The sequence below is a fragment of the Amblyomma americanum genome, chromosome 7 (genome assembly GCF_052857255.1).
Source record: "Amblyomma americanum isolate KBUSLIRL-KWMA chromosome 7, ASM5285725v1, whole genome shotgun sequence".
Classification (NCBI taxonomy): domain Eukaryota; kingdom Metazoa; phylum Arthropoda; class Arachnida; order Ixodida; family Ixodidae; genus Amblyomma; species Amblyomma americanum.
Window position 1 is genome coordinate 20,732,195 of NC_135503.1, and position 18,401 is coordinate 20,750,595.

The 18,401-nt window shown below is 42.9% G+C and overlaps 1 protein-coding gene across 1 annotated transcript; it reads left to right on the forward strand.

Annotated features, from left to right (window-relative positions):
* The first annotated feature begins 384 nt into the window (after positions 1-384).
* LOC144098634 (haloacid dehalogenase-like hydrolase domain-containing 5) lies at positions 385-18,129 on the forward strand. The gene is made up of 10 exons (XM_077631423.1): positions 385-1,073; positions 2,251-2,533; positions 3,569-3,681; positions 5,664-5,754; positions 7,758-7,794; positions 8,218-8,392; positions 10,458-10,503; positions 14,978-15,120; positions 16,769-16,931; positions 17,389-18,129. Exons 2-10 carry the CDS (start codon positions 2,333-2,335, stop codon positions 17,590-17,592), a joined length of 1,173 nt encoding a protein of 390 aa, XP_077487549.1. The 5' UTR covers positions 385-1,073; positions 2,251-2,332; the 3' UTR covers positions 17,593-18,129.
* Positions 18,130-18,401: the final 272 nt, after the last annotated feature.

Consider the following 18,401-nt stretch of genomic DNA (forward strand, 5'->3'; position numbering starts at 1 on the left):
CGCGCAGTTTCTGTATCCACAAGACAAGTCAAATTGCAGTAGTTAGCAGTGTGTGTGTACTGTACCTACTCTCTTGTACTGTTATCGCACTGTAGAACTGTAGTTTCGTTCACTTTTACTTGTGCTTGATATGAATTCGCTGCAAACGTCACCTCAAGACTGCATGGTTCTTTTATCATAAATTATTTTACAGTTAGGTCGCTTGAATCATTTAATGCTGATTATAAGTTACGGTCAAAGGGTCTGACATAGAACTTCAGAAAAACATGTTTGCCGTTCAAAGAAAGAACATTTGTGAAAGGCAGATTTACGATTGTTGTGTGTGGGAACGATAATTTTTCAGATTCTTCACAGGCAAAAACAAAGAACAGCTGCTATGAAGCCGGTCTCCAACTTCCGAATGCTCTAATTTTAGCCTGCAGCAGAACAAGTTGCGAGATTGTTTTCAAAGTGCACTTGGTTGTATTCTTGGAACCGAGTTTGGCGAAATCGTGGAAACTGCGGCAACTGCGGTACATGGAAAAAAGTACAGTGCAACGCTGTAAGTCCTCCATGCCGAAAGTACTACATACAGTAGTACAGTACATACGAAGTACTACATACGTGGCGCCCGATCGGCCTTTGCCACGATATAACTATAGGAACGGCACGAAATGAACGCGCACCGAAAATATTCCCCAGTCTAACTTATCGCTGCGGCGCCGCTCGCGTCTGGCGGGACATGCATATGGCCTCGGCCAGTCTAAACCGCAGCGTGCATAGTCCGACTGCACCGACGCTGCTAGCCCCAGCAGACATCCCCACGATAGCGGACGTCATCCCAGAAACTCACACACAAAAAAGATAAAACACGTGCCGCCTGACAGTTGCTCAAAAGGTGACGTCAATGAAATCTGAGCATCTGATTGGTCACTGACGCACACACCTCTCCTCGGCTGGGAGAAAACTCCTCAGTCGCCATGGCAGGTACGGCAAGCCGTTTTTGAATAACCTAGTAACAGCACTGCGGAGCTTGCGTCCGCCAGCCTGATGCGGCCCCTCGCACACAAACTGGCCCCGGAATCTCACACAAGGCAAGCCTTTGCGTGTTCATTTGTCTCTGCTTGTGAATTAAGCTTTTGGGGTAAATCGTATGAAAGAGGGCTTTCCCCATTGGCTCCCCTTCTCTTCGTCGGTCAAGCCGCTTTCCGAATTAATGTATGACTGCTGCATATAGTACGCTGCTGAAGGGATTAGCAGCATTGCCAGTGGTAGTGAGTCGTCGTACTGTTTGAATCCGGAGGAACTGCTTGGCACAGGGTGTCTCTTTTGACTCATGGGTCCTCACCTGAATCAAGCGAGGTTTTCTCTGCCGATGAAATCAGCTGATATGCCGCGGCTCGTCTCATTTGCCGTTCCGTCATTCGGGTATGTGCTTGAGCAACGCGTGATTGTTTGTGACTCGTCCCTTCAAACGTTGCATTAGGCCGCGTCGCATTCCTGCGTTGGCGTGACACGTGCGTGTAGACGTAATGCTGGTAACAACGTTAAATTGGCCGAAGCCTCTCCAACCTTGAGGAGCGCGCGGACGTTCACAGACCGCATCGGGCGACAGAGTTGCGTAACCGTGGAGACAGCTGTTTGGGCCCCCCTCCCGTTGTTTTCCTGTGCCGCTGCGAAGACGGATTGATGCTCAGCATTTCGTGGCGCTATCGCTTCTAATGTCGCTCGCTGGGCCGTGCTAGTTACTAGAGCTCTGTTATACTAAGTTGATCGCCGGCATTCTGTGGCAATTATGCTCCGCCCGTTGCTGTCGGCAACCGCTTTTGCAAGGTCGTTTCATGAGCTCTTTAGAGCGGCGCGCTACAGGATGTGTCGCTGTGTTTGCCCCGCGAAGCTTAGTACAGTGCACCCCAAATTGCTTTTTGTATCCTGGAGACTGCAGTGTAGCGAATGTTCAAAACCTTATTACATGATCGTAGTTTGCCAGGCGAACATGGGACGTTTATAAGTGTCGTTGTCCCCTGAGAATTTAGAAAATAAAAAAATAAAAAAAGAAGGCATGTTTCTGATATTTGGGAGGCATTGACCCGAGTTCTGCCGCATGTGCTAGGCTGGGGTCATTGTCTTTGTAGGTACTTTTTCACTAACGTCAGCCCAACTTTACAAGTAATGGAATATGCGAGACTGTAAGCTTAAGTGTTTGGCAAGTACTCTTTCGTTTTCTTTTTTTAATTAATCCATTTTTAATGTGTGTGGTTTACATTGCAGTCTATGAAACTTTATGAGAAAGGTAGACTGGCATTGGAGTCGGTACAGCACTTTCACACTAGCCAACAAGTAGCCTGTCGTCATGGCTCACTTTGGCCTACTGCTCGACATTGATGGCGTCATCGTCCGAGGCCGGAAGGTGATCTCACATGCTGTTAAGGCATTCCAGAAGCTGGTGGACTCCAAAGGAAAATTCAGGGTGCCCACCATATTTGTTACTAATGCCGGCAACTCTCGGCGACAAGACAAAGCCGATCAACTTTCGCAATGGCTCGGAGTCAAAGTAAGCAGAAGTCCAGTATTTTCAACATGAATTGCATGTTCTTTCAATCCTGTGCTTGTGGACGTTGTAACAATTGGTGTGGCAGGTTGCTGGTTGCAAACACATTCAGAAAACACTTAAATGCCAGCACATGTGCACTGTTACCTTTCTCTTGCTAGCGACAATCTGTAGTAGTAGCTCAAGTGTATACTCTGTTACTTTTTAATGGGGACCAAAAAAAGCCTAGGAGTGTGGAGAATGGAGAAGCATGTTTTTATTTGGCTCACTTCACATGGGTGCTGCTAAACCAAGATGGCAGGAGTTGAATCTACCTTCTTGGATAGCTTCTGTCAACTAGACGAGCATCCAACAGCGGAAGCATTCAGTGACATCAGTGCAATAGTATCTTCCGGTGTGTATAGTGCTGTAGTTATTCACTATTGGAAAAAGAAGTTAAGAAGGGCCTGCTCAACATGTTGATACTTCTTTCAAATGGATATGAGCCTAACTAGTACTAGTTTGTTGGCCTCAATGAAGCGTGTGCAATAACTGTGTTTCATTTCTGTGCAAGAACAGTGCATGCACAGCCTGACTGTAAAACTTGATACAATGGGATTGACTATTCCATCTTTTAAGACAGTTCTTCTATGCAACAGCTGACCTTAGGCACCATGTCTATTACAGCACTTCTGTTGTGCAGTCACTCGTACTGCGTATTGTTCGGGAAAAAAAATTTGACTAGCAAATGTCTTCTAAGTTCCTCACTATACAACTATCAAACTCCACTGGTGTCTTACCGTACAGGAATTGGCAGGTTTTGCTACATTCTTGTACAACAGCTTTGCTGACACTGTTGTGACCAAATGTGCCATGCTTCCCAATTTGTGTTGAGGGAACCTTGAATGCAGCTGATGTAGTAGAGGAATAAATGCACGGCTGTGTGTTTATTTTTATGTCGGGATAGGAAGGAGCGTACATGGAAGCATTGTTTTGACAAGAACAGGTGTTGTTCTTTGACAACCTTCCCTTTTTTATTCTCTCCCCCTTTTTGCACAGATCACAGAGCAGCAGGTGGTCATGTCTCACAGCCCACTGCGCATGTTTCAGCAGTTTCATGACAAACACTGCCTGATCTCTGGACAAGGCCCCATAGTGGACATAGCACGCGGGTAAATCGTCTTACAAGCAGCTACTGCATCCCTTTTGTCACCTTGCTTTCTGGTTGTGAAGCAGTGTAAGGGAGAACAGAGTGCAGGCAGGTTAGGGGATGATGGCAAGGAATGGACCATCGAGACTTTCTGCCTCTTGCATTTCTTTCTTAGTACATTGTTGCTCCCCGGTCAGTAAATTGACTAGCTGCTAACTCAACATTGTTTTGCTCATTGCTATTTAGAATGCTCACAAGTGGTGCCAAGCCTTGAAACAGTAGACGTGGTATTTTTACTCATCAGGCTGCCATGGTGGATATTCCATTTTAATGCAAGGTGACTCCATATAATGCAATGCCTGGTGGTTTAAATGCTATGGCATAGGCTGACTTTTTTCTTTTTGTCTGGCAGTTTCGGTGGATGACTGCCAGGTGCATTTGGTGTCAGGGTTTCATAGACAGTTGCACAGTACACCAAATTAGTGAGCCTTTAAAGGAGGAAAAAAACATACAAACAAGGAAATGGTATTACTGTTGGCTGAAAAAGAAGTGCCTTGCCACAGATTTACTGTCAAGATGTCACATGGGACTGCAAGTCTGGAGTTTTGAAAAAAGAAAGCATAGCGAATTGCACGGAATTATATGCTACAAACAGCTTGCATCCGTGCTGCTGTTGTAGTTGAGCGTATTCCACCGCGCTTTCAAATTTCACTACTGTATTCCTTTCTTGAAACTGTTTTTTAATCGTCAAAGCCGTCCAGGTGTCTCAAGTGCCTGCTTATTGTGTCTTTTTGTGCCTTCTCCTTTGTTGTGTTTTACATTACTGCAGTACACCCATAACAAACTCAGCTGGCCCTTTTTGCCTTCTTATTTTCATATTTTTCACTTTTTCCAATAGCAGGCTGCAATTACTACCACACAGCTTGCTGTGACGACCTAGCAGCCAAGCTACTGTTAACGGTAGAAGCACTCGCACATTGCAGCTTCACTTAATACAGTCAAAGGAGACTGTGTTGTTAAAATGGACTATAGACCATGGTATCAGTAAGCCTTGTTCAGTGGGTTCAAACTTGTCAGATATGCTGATTCCACCAAGAGCACAGATCTGTGACATGGTCAAAATAGCATTGATGTGAAAAGTACCTGTGGCAGCCTATCACACACATATCTGCATTACAAATGGTGACAGTTTTGTGACCAGCAAGTTGATTGGGCATGGCAAATTGTCAGCTTGACAGATACTCAAGAGCGTCACAGAAAACAAGGCATTTTGTGTATTTCGGTGAATTCGTGTTGTTGCTCTTGAGGTAAACAATTCAACATCTGCGGTGCAAAATACGAGTTCATTCATTCAGATGTGGGTTCCTTGGCTGCTTTCTGCACTAAACAGATGTGGTGAGGAGAGTTGGAAGGACCGAACTGTTTGAATGCACTAAATGAAATAAAATGCTCAGAGATCGAGTTTACAATGTTCTATTAGAAAAATTCAGGGGCGATCAATGGATTGATGCAGGAGAAATGCGTTAGCATCTTCCTTTCTCTCGCCAATCTGTTCCATCTCTGATTGCATTCCAATTCTATTCCAATTCTGTTCTGACTCGATCGCTTTTTAAATTTTTGCTGCGTCAGTCTTAGTCATTTTCATATGTACTGAGTCCTTAGTCCAACGTCTCCCTCCTCTTTATGTGGAGAGGGTTGAAGGGTGGATGGGGGGATGGTTGGCAAGTGGCAGGTGTGACAACAATGGCAGTCGCTGGATTTTCACTCCAACGAGGCTTCAATGCCATCACATAATTCAGTCTCCCATCATGTGCATTTGTGAGAGTATGGGTACGAGCTAGAAGCATGACAGCATAAGTGCTAAATAGTTGTCATGAACGTTGCAGTCATGAAAGCTGCATTCACAAAGTATTGTGATATAATTCTGCAACTGCAGTGAATAACCAGCATGCGAAGGAAGCGGAAAAAAAAAACTCTAACAGCAACAACATATGTCTTTTGCAGACTAGGCTTTACAAAGGTCTCGACGGTTGATCATTTGCGATCTCATTTTCCTCTCTTGGATGCCGTAGACCATAAGCGCAGACAAACTGAGGTAGGTTGAAGCCTCTAATTTCCTGCATCTTGTCACACACTTAGTCCACATAGGTCTCTTGGCACAGAACTCTGCCTAATTCTATTCGCAAGCTTAGACATATACACTTCCTTGTTGCAGTATATCTTGTCAGAAAAAGGTTGCACAGCTACTGTATCAGTTTTAATACAATGAAAGTTGTTATTGCTTTGGTTTAGCCATAGAGCCCTACATTCCACTGTGGACCCTATGTGTCAGCCATAAGGCTCTGAACTTAATAATGAATTAATTTAATTTAACACAATTAATTTAAATACATTGAAGGCCACCTGCCAACTGTGGAGAGTGGGAAATCTCCATCCATGTTTAGGGAAGAGGGAAAGAGATAAAGAGGCGAGGGGCGGCGAGACCAAGGCCTGCTTGCACAAAGCAAATAAGGTAGTCTAGTTCCCAGTCTAGCCTTATTCACGGCCTAAACCCTTCATTGGCTTTGAGGGAAGGTGCATAAGTGGCTTATTTTGTAGGTGTACACATGAACCTCACAGTGAGAAAAAAAACAAAACTAGGTGGCATCTGAAGCTTTTAGTAGATGTTCGTGTTTCTTTTTTCTGGAGTGCTTAATGTGTCCATGGACAAAAGAGCCAGATATGCGCCTTTCCTCAAATGCATGGTCTAAACCAAGAGACGGTTTAGCCCTTTACTATGGTGTCCCTCATAGCCCAAGTCGCTTTGGGACGTTAAACACCCATAAACCAAACATGATATGATTAGATTGAGAACTAGACTGTGTCATTTGCTTCGTAGAAGCGGACCCTGATTTCGCGGATTTGGATTGGCACTGCTAGGCTTTCTCTAATGGCTGATGATGTAGATTCTATGGTCAAATGCACGGCTAAATGGCGAAATCAAAGATATAAGAGCTTTTGCTGATTAATGCACTGAAGCTTTACAAATTTTTTGCAATTCTTAGTCTGATTAACGTGAACTTAATAATGTAACATATACTGTAATTAAGAAATTCAAGTACACAACATGTATTGAATGAACATGGCACAAAGTCGTGAATGTCTGAAGTAGGATAGGGCAGAAAAAAATGGTCAAAGAGGCAGAATTGATATTAAAAATAACTTTGACAAAATGTGGCGAAAACGGAGACTGCAAACAGTGTGTGCGCATCTTCATAGTCTGTTTTCGTCCCATTTTGTTAAAGTTAGTGCTGTGCAATTGAGTGTGAAGTACCAGCTAACCCCAATCGTAGTTCTTTTATTTGAAACTACCTCAGTGATGAACTTGTGAGCGCTCAGAGGCACTGCCCTGTTTCACATACTTAACCATTTGCCTTATGGCATTAATAATTTCCAATAATATCCCAGTACTTTATATTCGTGTCTGATAGCAGACTGTCCCTTTAAGGCATATATGCCTTTTCAACAACTGTGTCAACGCATTTTTTTTTTTTTGTGCACATTCAGTTCGGTTGAATTGAAATAGGAATCTAGGAATTGAATTGAGTTCATAAATAAGTTCAGTTGAATTAACTTGAATTGCCACAGCAAATCATTAAAGGCACACTTGCCACAGGTTTTGTCCATTGCAGCGGATGGTATACTGCACGCATTTCACATGTGCAACAAATGTCATCTAGGCTCAGCAATAACCATGAAGGAAAGAAATGCTTTAGATTGCCAGCAAGAGCGCTTAAAGGCCATTTTAACCTTCCTTTCATCTGTGAACATTATGTTTTCAAGTTCAGTTTTGTGGTCAGTATTGTTTTTATTGTATAAGGTCTTAGTATTTATTGCAGAACTCAGTTCTGCATGCTTGCTTTTCTAATTAAATTACATTCTCTCGCATTACGTGACGGTGAATATTCCACTTTCTGCCAGACCATCATGCTTGAGCAAAACCAAACTGGCATGTGGAATTTTTGGACTTGTGGTTGACAGCATAAATATGCGTTGATTTTGTCTTTCAATTAATAATGTGGCACTGAACAAAATATGTTTCTTTTCCACTGTGAACAGCCATCACCCTATGAGCGATACTTCCCAAGAGTTGAAGGTAAGATGCATGAGTCCAATGTGTGAGCTAACATTGACTCTAATACCAGTGCTTTTTTGTAAGCATGACATAGCATTGAGTTAATTGAAGATAGTTGGATGCTGTGCCTGTGTTCTTGCTAGATACCGGGGTGGAGCATTTTATTCTCAGTTAAAGTGTGCAGGTACCTTGAACATTCTAGGTTCGTAACGCAAAGCATTCACAAAAAATGTATGCAGAACAAAGTCTGGCCAGAAGTTTTATCCAAAAGCCATGGATATTTTTGGCATTGCAAACCCCCTCTCCCTCATCCATCTTTTACAAGCAGTAGGGTGGCTTTTTGGGCTTGTTGGCAATACATAGCTTCAAAACACTGTAATGTGCCAAAAGCATGTGTAATGTGACCATGCACGGGACTGAGTGAGCTGTGCTTGACTGTTCCAGCTGTGGTGTTGTTTGGGGAGCCTGTGAGGTGGGAGACAAGTCTGCAGCTTATCATTGATGTGCTCATGACCAACGGCCTCCCATGTGCGGCTGCTCCAGCCATTCCTTACCCACACTTGCCGATCCTGGCTTGCAACATGGACCTGCAGTGGATGGCTGAAGCCTGCCTACCCAGGTGGGGCACGGTTGTCTGTTGCGCTTCTCCACATCAACGCACGTGGTAAAGGTTCCTGAGGCAGAAAAAGTATGTAAGCTATGACGTACCAAAAGTCCAGTAAGATGAGAGGAGGGGAGATGGTTCTTGAAGGAGAAACTTGAGCCAGGAGAGTGAAGGAAGCCTCAGACCCACTGGACGCTTTGACAAAGGCCTTCATCTGGGGCATACAAAAACTATCCCTGTGTGCAGAATAGGGCCTAAATAAGTGCTAAGTGAAGGCACAGCGCACGAAAGGCGGGACTGAGAAAGAGACAAACACAGCGCTGTGTTTGTCTCTTTCTCAATTAACAGCGCTCTGTTTGTCTCTTTCTCAGTCCCGCCTTTCGTGCGCTGTGCCTTCATTTAGTATCGTGTACCGACTAGCCCAGACAAACACCTTATTGCCTAAATAAGTGCTTTGATGCAATGTGTCTGTCCATACTTTTATTCATTCTCTGTAGAGCTTTTTCTCTCCTTCGTAGCAGAATGCCGTAAGTGGTTCATATATATAGTTGGCAGGTCTGGCATGGCTTTGAGGAAGGCAGTGGTGCAAATCCGCTTCGAATGTCTTTGAGTGGGAGTGTTAAGCCGAAAGGGAAGCAGCAGGGTTTGCCACACACATTGGTGGCAGGCTTATCATGAACAAGAAATGAAAAACATACAGTGGGCAGTTTGGTTTCAAAGACTGCTTGGGACATTTAAAACTTGACATTTTTGAAGCAACAACATAGCATGATATTTAGGCATTAGAACAGACCAAGGCTAGTTTCTTGTGAAAAAAAATTGCTTACTCGAATGTTTTAGTTAGTTTGTTGAAACAGATTCTTTCAGCCAGGTGTTAATACACAGCCAGACACATGCACGTGCACATGATGCACGTTGACCTGATTGTACCATTGGCATTTTCTGCTTGTCAAAAATTACTTGGCCGACATTTTTGTCAGTTCCATGGAGCATAGTGTGGGAGCTTCCACAGTTTGCCCTTGTTGTGGAAACAGGAAAGCACTGAACAAAACTGGAGCCTGCACATGAGTGCTCTCGGAAGGTGTAGACATAGTGCAGCCATTTTTGTAAACAGGCGTGTTAGACGAGACAGTAAATTTAGGCCGGTCTGTCGTTTAGACCGGAAGCATGACAGACACGTTCCATGGAGGGGGTCCTCAGGTCCCACGTTAAAATTATCAGTCATCTTCGGACCCGGAGATAAAGCCTGTGGAAGAAAACAGCCCTTGCAGAGATTGCAGCACCTCCTGCTTTTTTTTTCTTTGTTACTTTGTTGCCAGATATGGTGCCACCCGGTGGTGTTAAAAGTTGAAGTTAGGCTGTATCGATAGATTAGTAAGACATTCTAATGATAAAGACTCTACTCTCACAAAAAAAAAAGATCTTTTATAAGCTAGGAAAGGCCAAGATATCAAATAAAAGTATCGCTACCAACAGCCATTTTTGCAAGAAAACTGCAGCAAGTAAGAACAGTTTTTTTTAAGCATGGATCCCTGAGGCTTGGTTACAATGCCATTCAATTCCAAACAGTAATCATGGAGTCCTTTTTGTTCTTGATGTCGTGAGTTTGAATTGAGTGGCAGGGAAAGAATGTTTAATTTTTAAATCTTCTTTTGTCATCAATGAAGTGTTGTTTGCTGCTGAACGATTTTCAGCATAGTGAGAAAGAGCCATGGAATTGATTTTTGCTAACAAAGCTTAGCTTGAGTTGTCCTCCATTTCCCTTTAAGTGAACCCTTTAACTAATAGTGTGTCACGTGGTCAACAAAAATGACCAGATATTTTGTCTAGTTATGGTATGGGTGCTGTTTATTAAATTGTGTTGCGACTTACTATTGCATGTACTTGCACAATCACCGGACATAGCTTTATGATATTATGATGTCTAATGTGTATTGCTGCTTAAGAGCATGGACTTACGAAGACAAGTGAACCAGGATGTGGTTGTGACGTGCTTTCTAAGTGCATGCTTTGTTTTTCTTCATGCTTTCTCTGTTTTGTATTGGTTGATGGTAAACTATATTTTTCTCTCTATATGCAGGTTTGGCCATGGCGCCTTTCTAGTCTGTTTGGAGAATTTGTACAAGGTAATGCTTCTCTTTTTCTGTGAGCCTGAGCAGTTTGTAATTTCACTGTTTGCCAAACGTTTTCAGTAATTATAGACGAGAGCCCTCTTTTTTTTTCTTTTTCCTGCCATCCTGAAGTGACCGTGAACTCTGGGCACTTTGACGCTGTAATGGCTGTTAAAAACTTAGTCACTACCTGTAACTATCACCCACTGCAGTTGATCAGTAGTGAAAGTGGAGCTCTGTGTTTGACTGTGAGGGCACAGGTCTCACAGCCAATCGCAGCAGCCGCATTTTCAAATCACTTGTGTACCAACAGTCTAGTGCAGGTTAAAAGAGCTCCAGGCACTTCCGTTGTTGCTTTATGAAACACAAGTCCAAGGATCTCTTGCAGCTGTTGTGCAAAAAGTTCAGGATATAAAGCTGTTTATGTGTGCTCGTCTTTTTTAGCGCTGTGGAATTCTTCCCTTATTCAGTATGCACCAACTAGCCCAGCAATTGCTTTTCCTTAAAGCTACTTCATTTTACTTTCACAAGATCATTGCTAGTATGTATTTGTTTGTTTATTTATTTGCTTAAAACACTGTCAATCTCAAGGGAGATTATTGCCCTTTGCATGGGCCATGAGGGAACTTGATATAAAAACACAGATGGTAAGTACAAAAATACAAGTAAAGGATCAAACAGAGAAAAAAATAACAATAGTCGCAGTTACAGAGTGGTAGTACAGTGCATGTGAAGTGAAAAAAAAATGCCGTAAATATCATTAACAATTCAGCAGATAGATGAAAGTACTCGATGCGTGCTCAGGCTTCGACTTCCAGAATACGAGGCATGATAAAATGATGTTATAAATACAAAATACAAATGATGAAAGGTGCACGAAATGATTGATGTTGAGTGGCGACATCATAAGGGCACAGTTTGGGGAGATGAGGTGTTTGGACCAAAGCCCCTGCCCCGCTTGCCTATCGGTCGTCACATGTCCCGGTGCATTATGGGTGCGCCATAGGCTTACCAGCATGGATGTGCAAGCATGCCGGTTGAAATTTGGAAGAGACTAAAGAGGAATGCCCAAAAGAGTGCTGAGCCATGTGCTAAGAAGCTGCCCCTGTACTCTTCATGTAATAAAAAATTTTCAAACATGGAACTCAGCCATTTGGCATGCAGTGATTTATTGTGTTGTCGCATTCGCTGCAAAAAGGTGTAGGGAGCATCAGCACCTGCCCACAGTGATCACACATTTACGTGACTCTCAAAAATTGAACTTCTGGTGAAGTGAATGTAGTAGTAGCCTACCGGTTTAGATTAACGTAGCCTTTCTTTGTGTCCTTGGTTCTTTTGAAAGTGGCCTTTGGTAGTAATGATAGCTAGTTTATTCATGTCCTTGGCTTAGTTGGAAGACATTTCACTGAATCTGTTCGAATTTTAGTGTTAGTTGTAATGATGTCATTTATGCAGCCGACTTACAAATTCTAGATGAAAGATGTCAGTGCTGTGAGTTAACTAACAACTCCATTTTGACCAACACTAGAACAAGTCAGCTGAAATGTGTATTCATTATGTCCAAATGCTTAAATAGTACATGGATGTCTCTCCAGCTACAGAAATGCTGGTTGTACTGCTATGTGAGCATTGCAATTCTGAACTCAATTACTGCCTTGTTTTTAATAATGATCCTCAAGCTGGGGGGTGCATTGGAGGCAGGTCCATCCTTAAAATGTACTTCCATTGGTCATTACATCAAGCATGCACATATAAAAGGGCCTGATGTATGATGCCCAAATTGTCATTTGCAGGTTTTACATACAAATTACTCCCTATGTCACCTGAAATAATCTTGATGCCAGCCAATTTAATTTTCATGCTACAGTATTGCCAACAACTGTGGCAGGCGTTTAAATTAGTGCCAGTGTATTTAATCGTGGCGCCATCTAACGCATCAACTAGACAAAACTATGCTCCAACTAACCTGCAAGAATGTTCACGCCATCTAAGATAACACAACTTCCGAGCCATTTTAATTTGAGCACCAGCCCTTTTAATTCACTGGTAGGAAATAAACATGGCAGGCGACCGCAGTGCCATAATTAAGTGAGGCTCAGCTGTAGTAATTAATGACGGTGCTTTATGGTCTTTGGGATCATGCACCACCTGTAGGACACCACTGCATAGAATATTTGACCTTGACCACATTGTTAATCAACTGCGTCTTGATAGAAGTGACAGTATAGGAATTCTCTGTATTTGAGCAAATGCTTGCGGCTTGGAGGCAGGAAGCACAACCAGGAAATAAATGAACCCTGGGCAGCTTTTTTTTTCTTTTTTTTTTGAGTTTGTGGCTTTGCACAGTGTTTTGGCTTAAGTCTTTGCATACCTTTCAGCATCACTTTATATGCTTATTTATGGCATGTCATTAGGCATGGAAAGAATTTTGGCACGTAACTGCTGTAGCAGTGCTTCCATTACCATTTGGTGTTGCAGGTGGTTCCATGAAGGCGTCTCAATAACTGGGTTCAAATATCCGAAAATTCTTCAGTAACTGTGTTAGTAATGGGACATTTCCGGAAAAAGATGTCAGCCAGTGCTTTATGCCACTCACCACATGGCCGTGGTTTTAGGATGACTTGAGGAAGAGACATGATCTACTTGTTACCTTTGTGGACCGTCGTTCAACAATTGCTTTTTGTATTTTAACAGTTTTGCCAATAAAGAAAGCAACTGGAGGTTGCTGTGTTGGTGTTTTGTCACATGCAGATTGTAATGCTTAAAAGGACCAACAACTCTCCAAATTGCATCGTGAGATTATGGTGAAAAGGCAAATGGCCTTGCCCCAAATTGTAAGAGCTGAGTACCACAGTTTCAAAGAAATGAGGATTTATAATTTTAATTTTTCGGTTAAAATTGCATAAAACAAACAACTTCCAGCTTGCGGTGAAACCTTACCATTACTGGTGTATCCCACCATGTGACCACATCTCAATAAAATATTACTTATTTGTTAATTTTTTTTTTGCACACTTGCCATAAAAGCATAATTGGGTTCGCTGTACACTATAGGCAAATAGGTGTTTTCGTGCAGGAACTGGAGAAGGCTCCTGCTCTTGTTATTGTTGGTCAGCCACTTGGAAAAATCATCCTCCTCTGTCGCCGTTAGCCCCACTTCCTGTAAAATTGCTTTTTTTTTTCTTTCGGGGGGTGTACACCGTATTTTATTACTGTATTACTTAAGCTCTCACCAGTGTGTCCTTTAGCTAAAAAGCAGTGCTTTCTTCCAATTGCCGATGAAGTGCTTTTAGCTTTTGTCACTAGATGATGCCAGTGTTTTTGAAATTTTAGATGAAGTGGTAACCATGGTCTACTAAAACTTTTGTCAACAAGGCGTATATCACTGTGCCGAAACAGCTTTGAGTTTGGAAACTGAAATGGCTACTCTATACTACAGCTTTCTAATTACTTCTGGGCAGAAGTAGTAGTAGTAAATGGTTTATTAAAATAATAATAAAAAGGAAGGAAAAGATTCTTGCTAGCCCCGGCATCTGCCATCAATACTGAAGCGCCTGAGCTGGGCCAGGGGAAATAAAGGATAGCAGGCAGAATGGAGAAATGAAATGAAAGAGGTGAGGGGACAGGAAGAGAGGATAGGGGGGAGAGGTTATATACTCAAAAACTATTTACACAATAATAAATATGTACAGGTTGCATGTGTAATTAGTTCATGATGAAGCAATAAAAACGTGCGCACAGCACTATGTTCACTACAGCTGGAGTGGGGCGTCCAATTGTTAATTGTCCAATGTAGCACTTGGGACGATTAACAGCTGGAGTATATTAGTTTTCAGTGCATCACTTTTGCTAGCGAGCAATTGCCATTGTGCTCGCTAACCACGTTTTCCAGCATGGGGATACATAAAAATAGACACATCCTCTGATTGAAAAATTCTCTGTAAAAATGTTCTACATTGTTTCTACAAAATCGCTGCTGAATCGAATACCTTAGTAAGTTTTCCATTGCACCGAAAAAAATGGGTGTTTAATATTCAGTTGTCAATCCCTTTAAGGAAACGGTGGTAACCAATGTCGGAAACAGCTGGTTGGCCCCTGTTCTTACGTAGCAATGGTCATTCTAGCTGTTATTAGTAATTGCGGCAGTTTGAGAAATGGGTGCATTTGTCGTCCTGTATAAGCAGTTAACATCTTGACTGTGCTCTAAGCGAAAGGTGAACAGGAGGCAATAGGTCCTCAAGATCACAAGGGTAGTAGATTAGGCTGGTCGGTGCTTAAATGCCATTTTAGGAGCTAAAATTCGACATGGACACGGAGACTGCTCAGACTGATCATCCACGTTGGCTCTTATTTTGACATGCTCAAAATGTTCAGGGTGCACCAATGTCATACTTTCCTGTTCTCAGTTGTGCTGCTGTAGTACGAATATGAGCAGTTATTGTAGTGGAACAGTGTTGTAATGTTATTACCTGTGGTTTTTCTCTTGCAGAAGGTAACAGGTAGGGACATGATCTACACAGCTCTGATTGGAAAGCCGAGTGAGATAACGTACCTGCATGCTGAGTCCTGTGTTCAGGAAGAGGCTCACAGGCTGGGCATTACGCACCCAGTTCGCCGCCTTTTTGCCATTGGGTGAGTGACTGTTTTCATGTTCTCACCCCGCCATCTGCATGACTGAGGTTTGGTGCGATTGTTTTTTCCATCTTTGTGATTGTTCCTTCTTTCCTTGGTAGGTGCCTATAATATGGGCACAGGTTTGAACATGAGTTTTAAGATGCTGCAAATTTTGCCATCGTTTGTAATGATGCAGTTTCAGGTCTGGTTTCTGGGCTTAATGTTCAATTCGGAATTCAGTTGGTGCCACACAAGCGACATTTATGTGAAGCCAGCAGGATTATGTCGAGCCAGGTTTACGGGTTCGACTTTCTCATATAATAACCATTGAGTCAGGTTGGGGAGCCTAGGTTCGGGAGCCAGCCCGACAGCAAATGGTGGGTTATGTGCCAGTGTGCATATAATTGCTACTGAACCAAGGAGATAGATTAGCAAGATGGAATAGGAGGCTGTTTAGTTTTGGCACCATCACACCTCCGAGACAGTGGTAGCTTTTCGTGAGCTTGGATGCTACGTTGCAATCTCACACTACCTTGCTTGATGCTGGTTGTTGCTGTGGGTTGTGTCAGGCTCGACCTGCTAAGATCATACGCATGCAAATGTGCAAGCTTTGGGTTTGGGTAGCCTTGCTCAATCCAACAGCTGGCTCGGCCTACTCCTGTAGAGTTCATGTGAACGAGGCAACACAAGTCCAGTACCAGTAACTGACAGACCGTATAGGCTTGAGCAGCAGCAGATATGGACACAAGCTAGAAATGCTTCAGTGTGAACTACATGGAGATTGGATCATAAACTTTTAAAAGGGTGTTAAGCCACGAGCTTGTACACCTTTTGCTTTGCTCTATAAAATGCACATTGATACATACGTTTCTGATAATATTCTCACGCACTGGTTTAGTAGACTGGACAAGCAAGTTTCCTGTATACCCACAACTTAGTGCTGTTATCTGATTATTGCAGTTGAGGCAAAGTCTGAGAAAGATAGAAGGGGCCACAGTTAATTTTTTTGAAACGGGAATTTTGTTGAACCAAGTAAACTTTGGCGTGTTAGCTAAATGTTGTTTATATAAATTGAGGGACTAATTTTCAGAGATTGTCAAGATGGGTTTTGTTAAATCGTAATACAACTATAATTCCAGTTTAATATTACTGGTGATGTTAAATATCAAATCAGTTTTTCTCATCATTAATTGGGATGAATCATTTGTCATGTCATAAAACTTTATGTTAAGCAGGGAACCTCACACAGTTGCATTGTTTTTGAGACCATTCTCATTATCTTTAGGTCACGGTGGCTTAGGGGCTTTGGCGTTTTGCTGCTGAGCCCAAGTTCGCGGGATTGAACCTTGGCCGCAGCGGCCACATTTCAGCGGAGACCACCTAGGTGGTCTAAATTAATCTGGAGCCCTCCTTCATGCTCTCTCATAACCCACTTGGCACTTTGGAATGTTAAATCCCACATGCCACGCTATACTATTATCTTTTGTCTGCCACTGACTTTTTGTGCTGTTTTGTCTTTGTAATAAGGGAGTAATCACTCAATGGCACTCACCCAGCTTTCTCCACCCTGGGTGATTCCCCTAAACATTTGACCAACACTATCTTGTCTTTGATAGCATAACTTCATGTTTCCTGCTTTTTTTGTGTGTGTTTGTGTAATCTAAAGGGACAACATAAACACCGACATCTATGGAGCCAACTTGTACAACCGCTACTTGGAGCGTCGCAGAAAAGACGACTTTTCCAAGGCGATCCTGGCAGCCGGCTCCAACTCAGCCCGCCAGACTTTAAACTCCACCATGTCCAAGGATGCTCGCACCACTGCCGAGGTAAGCTGTGCCACCTTTTTAGATGTTTCTCAACCTTTTCCTCTGTTTCTGTGCAACGCATTGCAAAACAATAGCAGATAGATTAGCTTTGTGTGTAGTTTAGCAGTTTAAAGGTTCTGCTTGTGAATTGGCCACAGAAAGTTGCAATGCATTTCTTTGTGAAGCCGAATGAAAATAAGATGCTTGATGATTTCTGGAAGGCTGTCGGACTGCACCGTGTGTCGCATACAATGTGAAGGGCCCCAAGCAACTTTTGATCGTAAGTTCTGTTGCAAGCTAGTAGTTGTTAAGCAGTGTTCAAAGGACACACCCTCAGGCTTTTTACTGAGGAAGTGAAGTGCTATAGTAAAACTGGCTGAGTGAAGCACTTTAATCTGGCTACAGGTATTGCCCTTGTTCTTTCATAACTTCTCTGGGTGCCCTAGGGCTAAACAAGAACATTCTCTGTCTGGCGCAGATGGTCGGGAACTGCGGAGCAGTGAGCTGCATTTCCGTGCTGGTGCACACAGGCGTGTACAACGAGGACCTGCATGATGACACCTGTGAACACACACCGCGCGATTTCCTTCCCGTTGAGGTCGGTCTCAAGGAGCCAGCGTTCCGTGTGGACAACATTCTCTCTGCAGTCGATTTAATCTTTGAACGGGAGGGTTTTTCTTGATGCTGTCACGAAGGGCTATGGTTTATAATGAGAGCTGTCTTGCACACACCTCCTACTCTCTCTTGTCTGTTTCTTATTATTCTCCTTGAGGTTTCTGGCTTCGTGCGTTTTTTCTTCTTTTAAATGCATACATTAATTTTTGTTCTACATTTTGTTTCACGTTTTTTGATACATTTTAATGCCTTGTCAATTATGTGTGTCTAACAGCTGAATCCCACATTCATGTTGAAGGAAGGAATCAAGGTAAAATAGCCATGTCTTTTTTATGTGTGTGTATAAAAGCTTGACATTGGAAAGCGAGTAGCTCCAGGGTGCTCCATTAGCCTTCTTTGGTAAGAGATTGCAAATGCCTTTTTAGCTGCAGTAGGCTGCAGCATCCTTAGTCCCCACCCTGTGCAGACAGTTGTTAAACACATCATGCTAGGTATTCGATCCTGTTTATGGTGAGATTAACAACTGGGCTTCAGTGGCTTCTGGAGAATTTATTGAATGCTCTAGGCCATGGCCATTAGAGAATACTGCACAGCACTCATGAGTGTAACAAAAGTGGTTGCACCCTGTCATGAATTGGTTGTCTAGGAGTGTTGTGGGAAAGCAGAGAAAAAATAGTTGGGAAGAGAAATTGCTCTTTGTGGCATGGCAAAATAGCGTCACAAATGTGTCAGGGCAGCTCGGAGCTGGTTCTACGCTGCTGACATTTGGTGGCTGGAAGAACAACCATTCCAAATCTCTTGCTATGTCTGTTACGGTGCCACATATCAGCAAAGGCTCCTAGCTTACACTTTTAAACTGCAAACACATCTGATGGT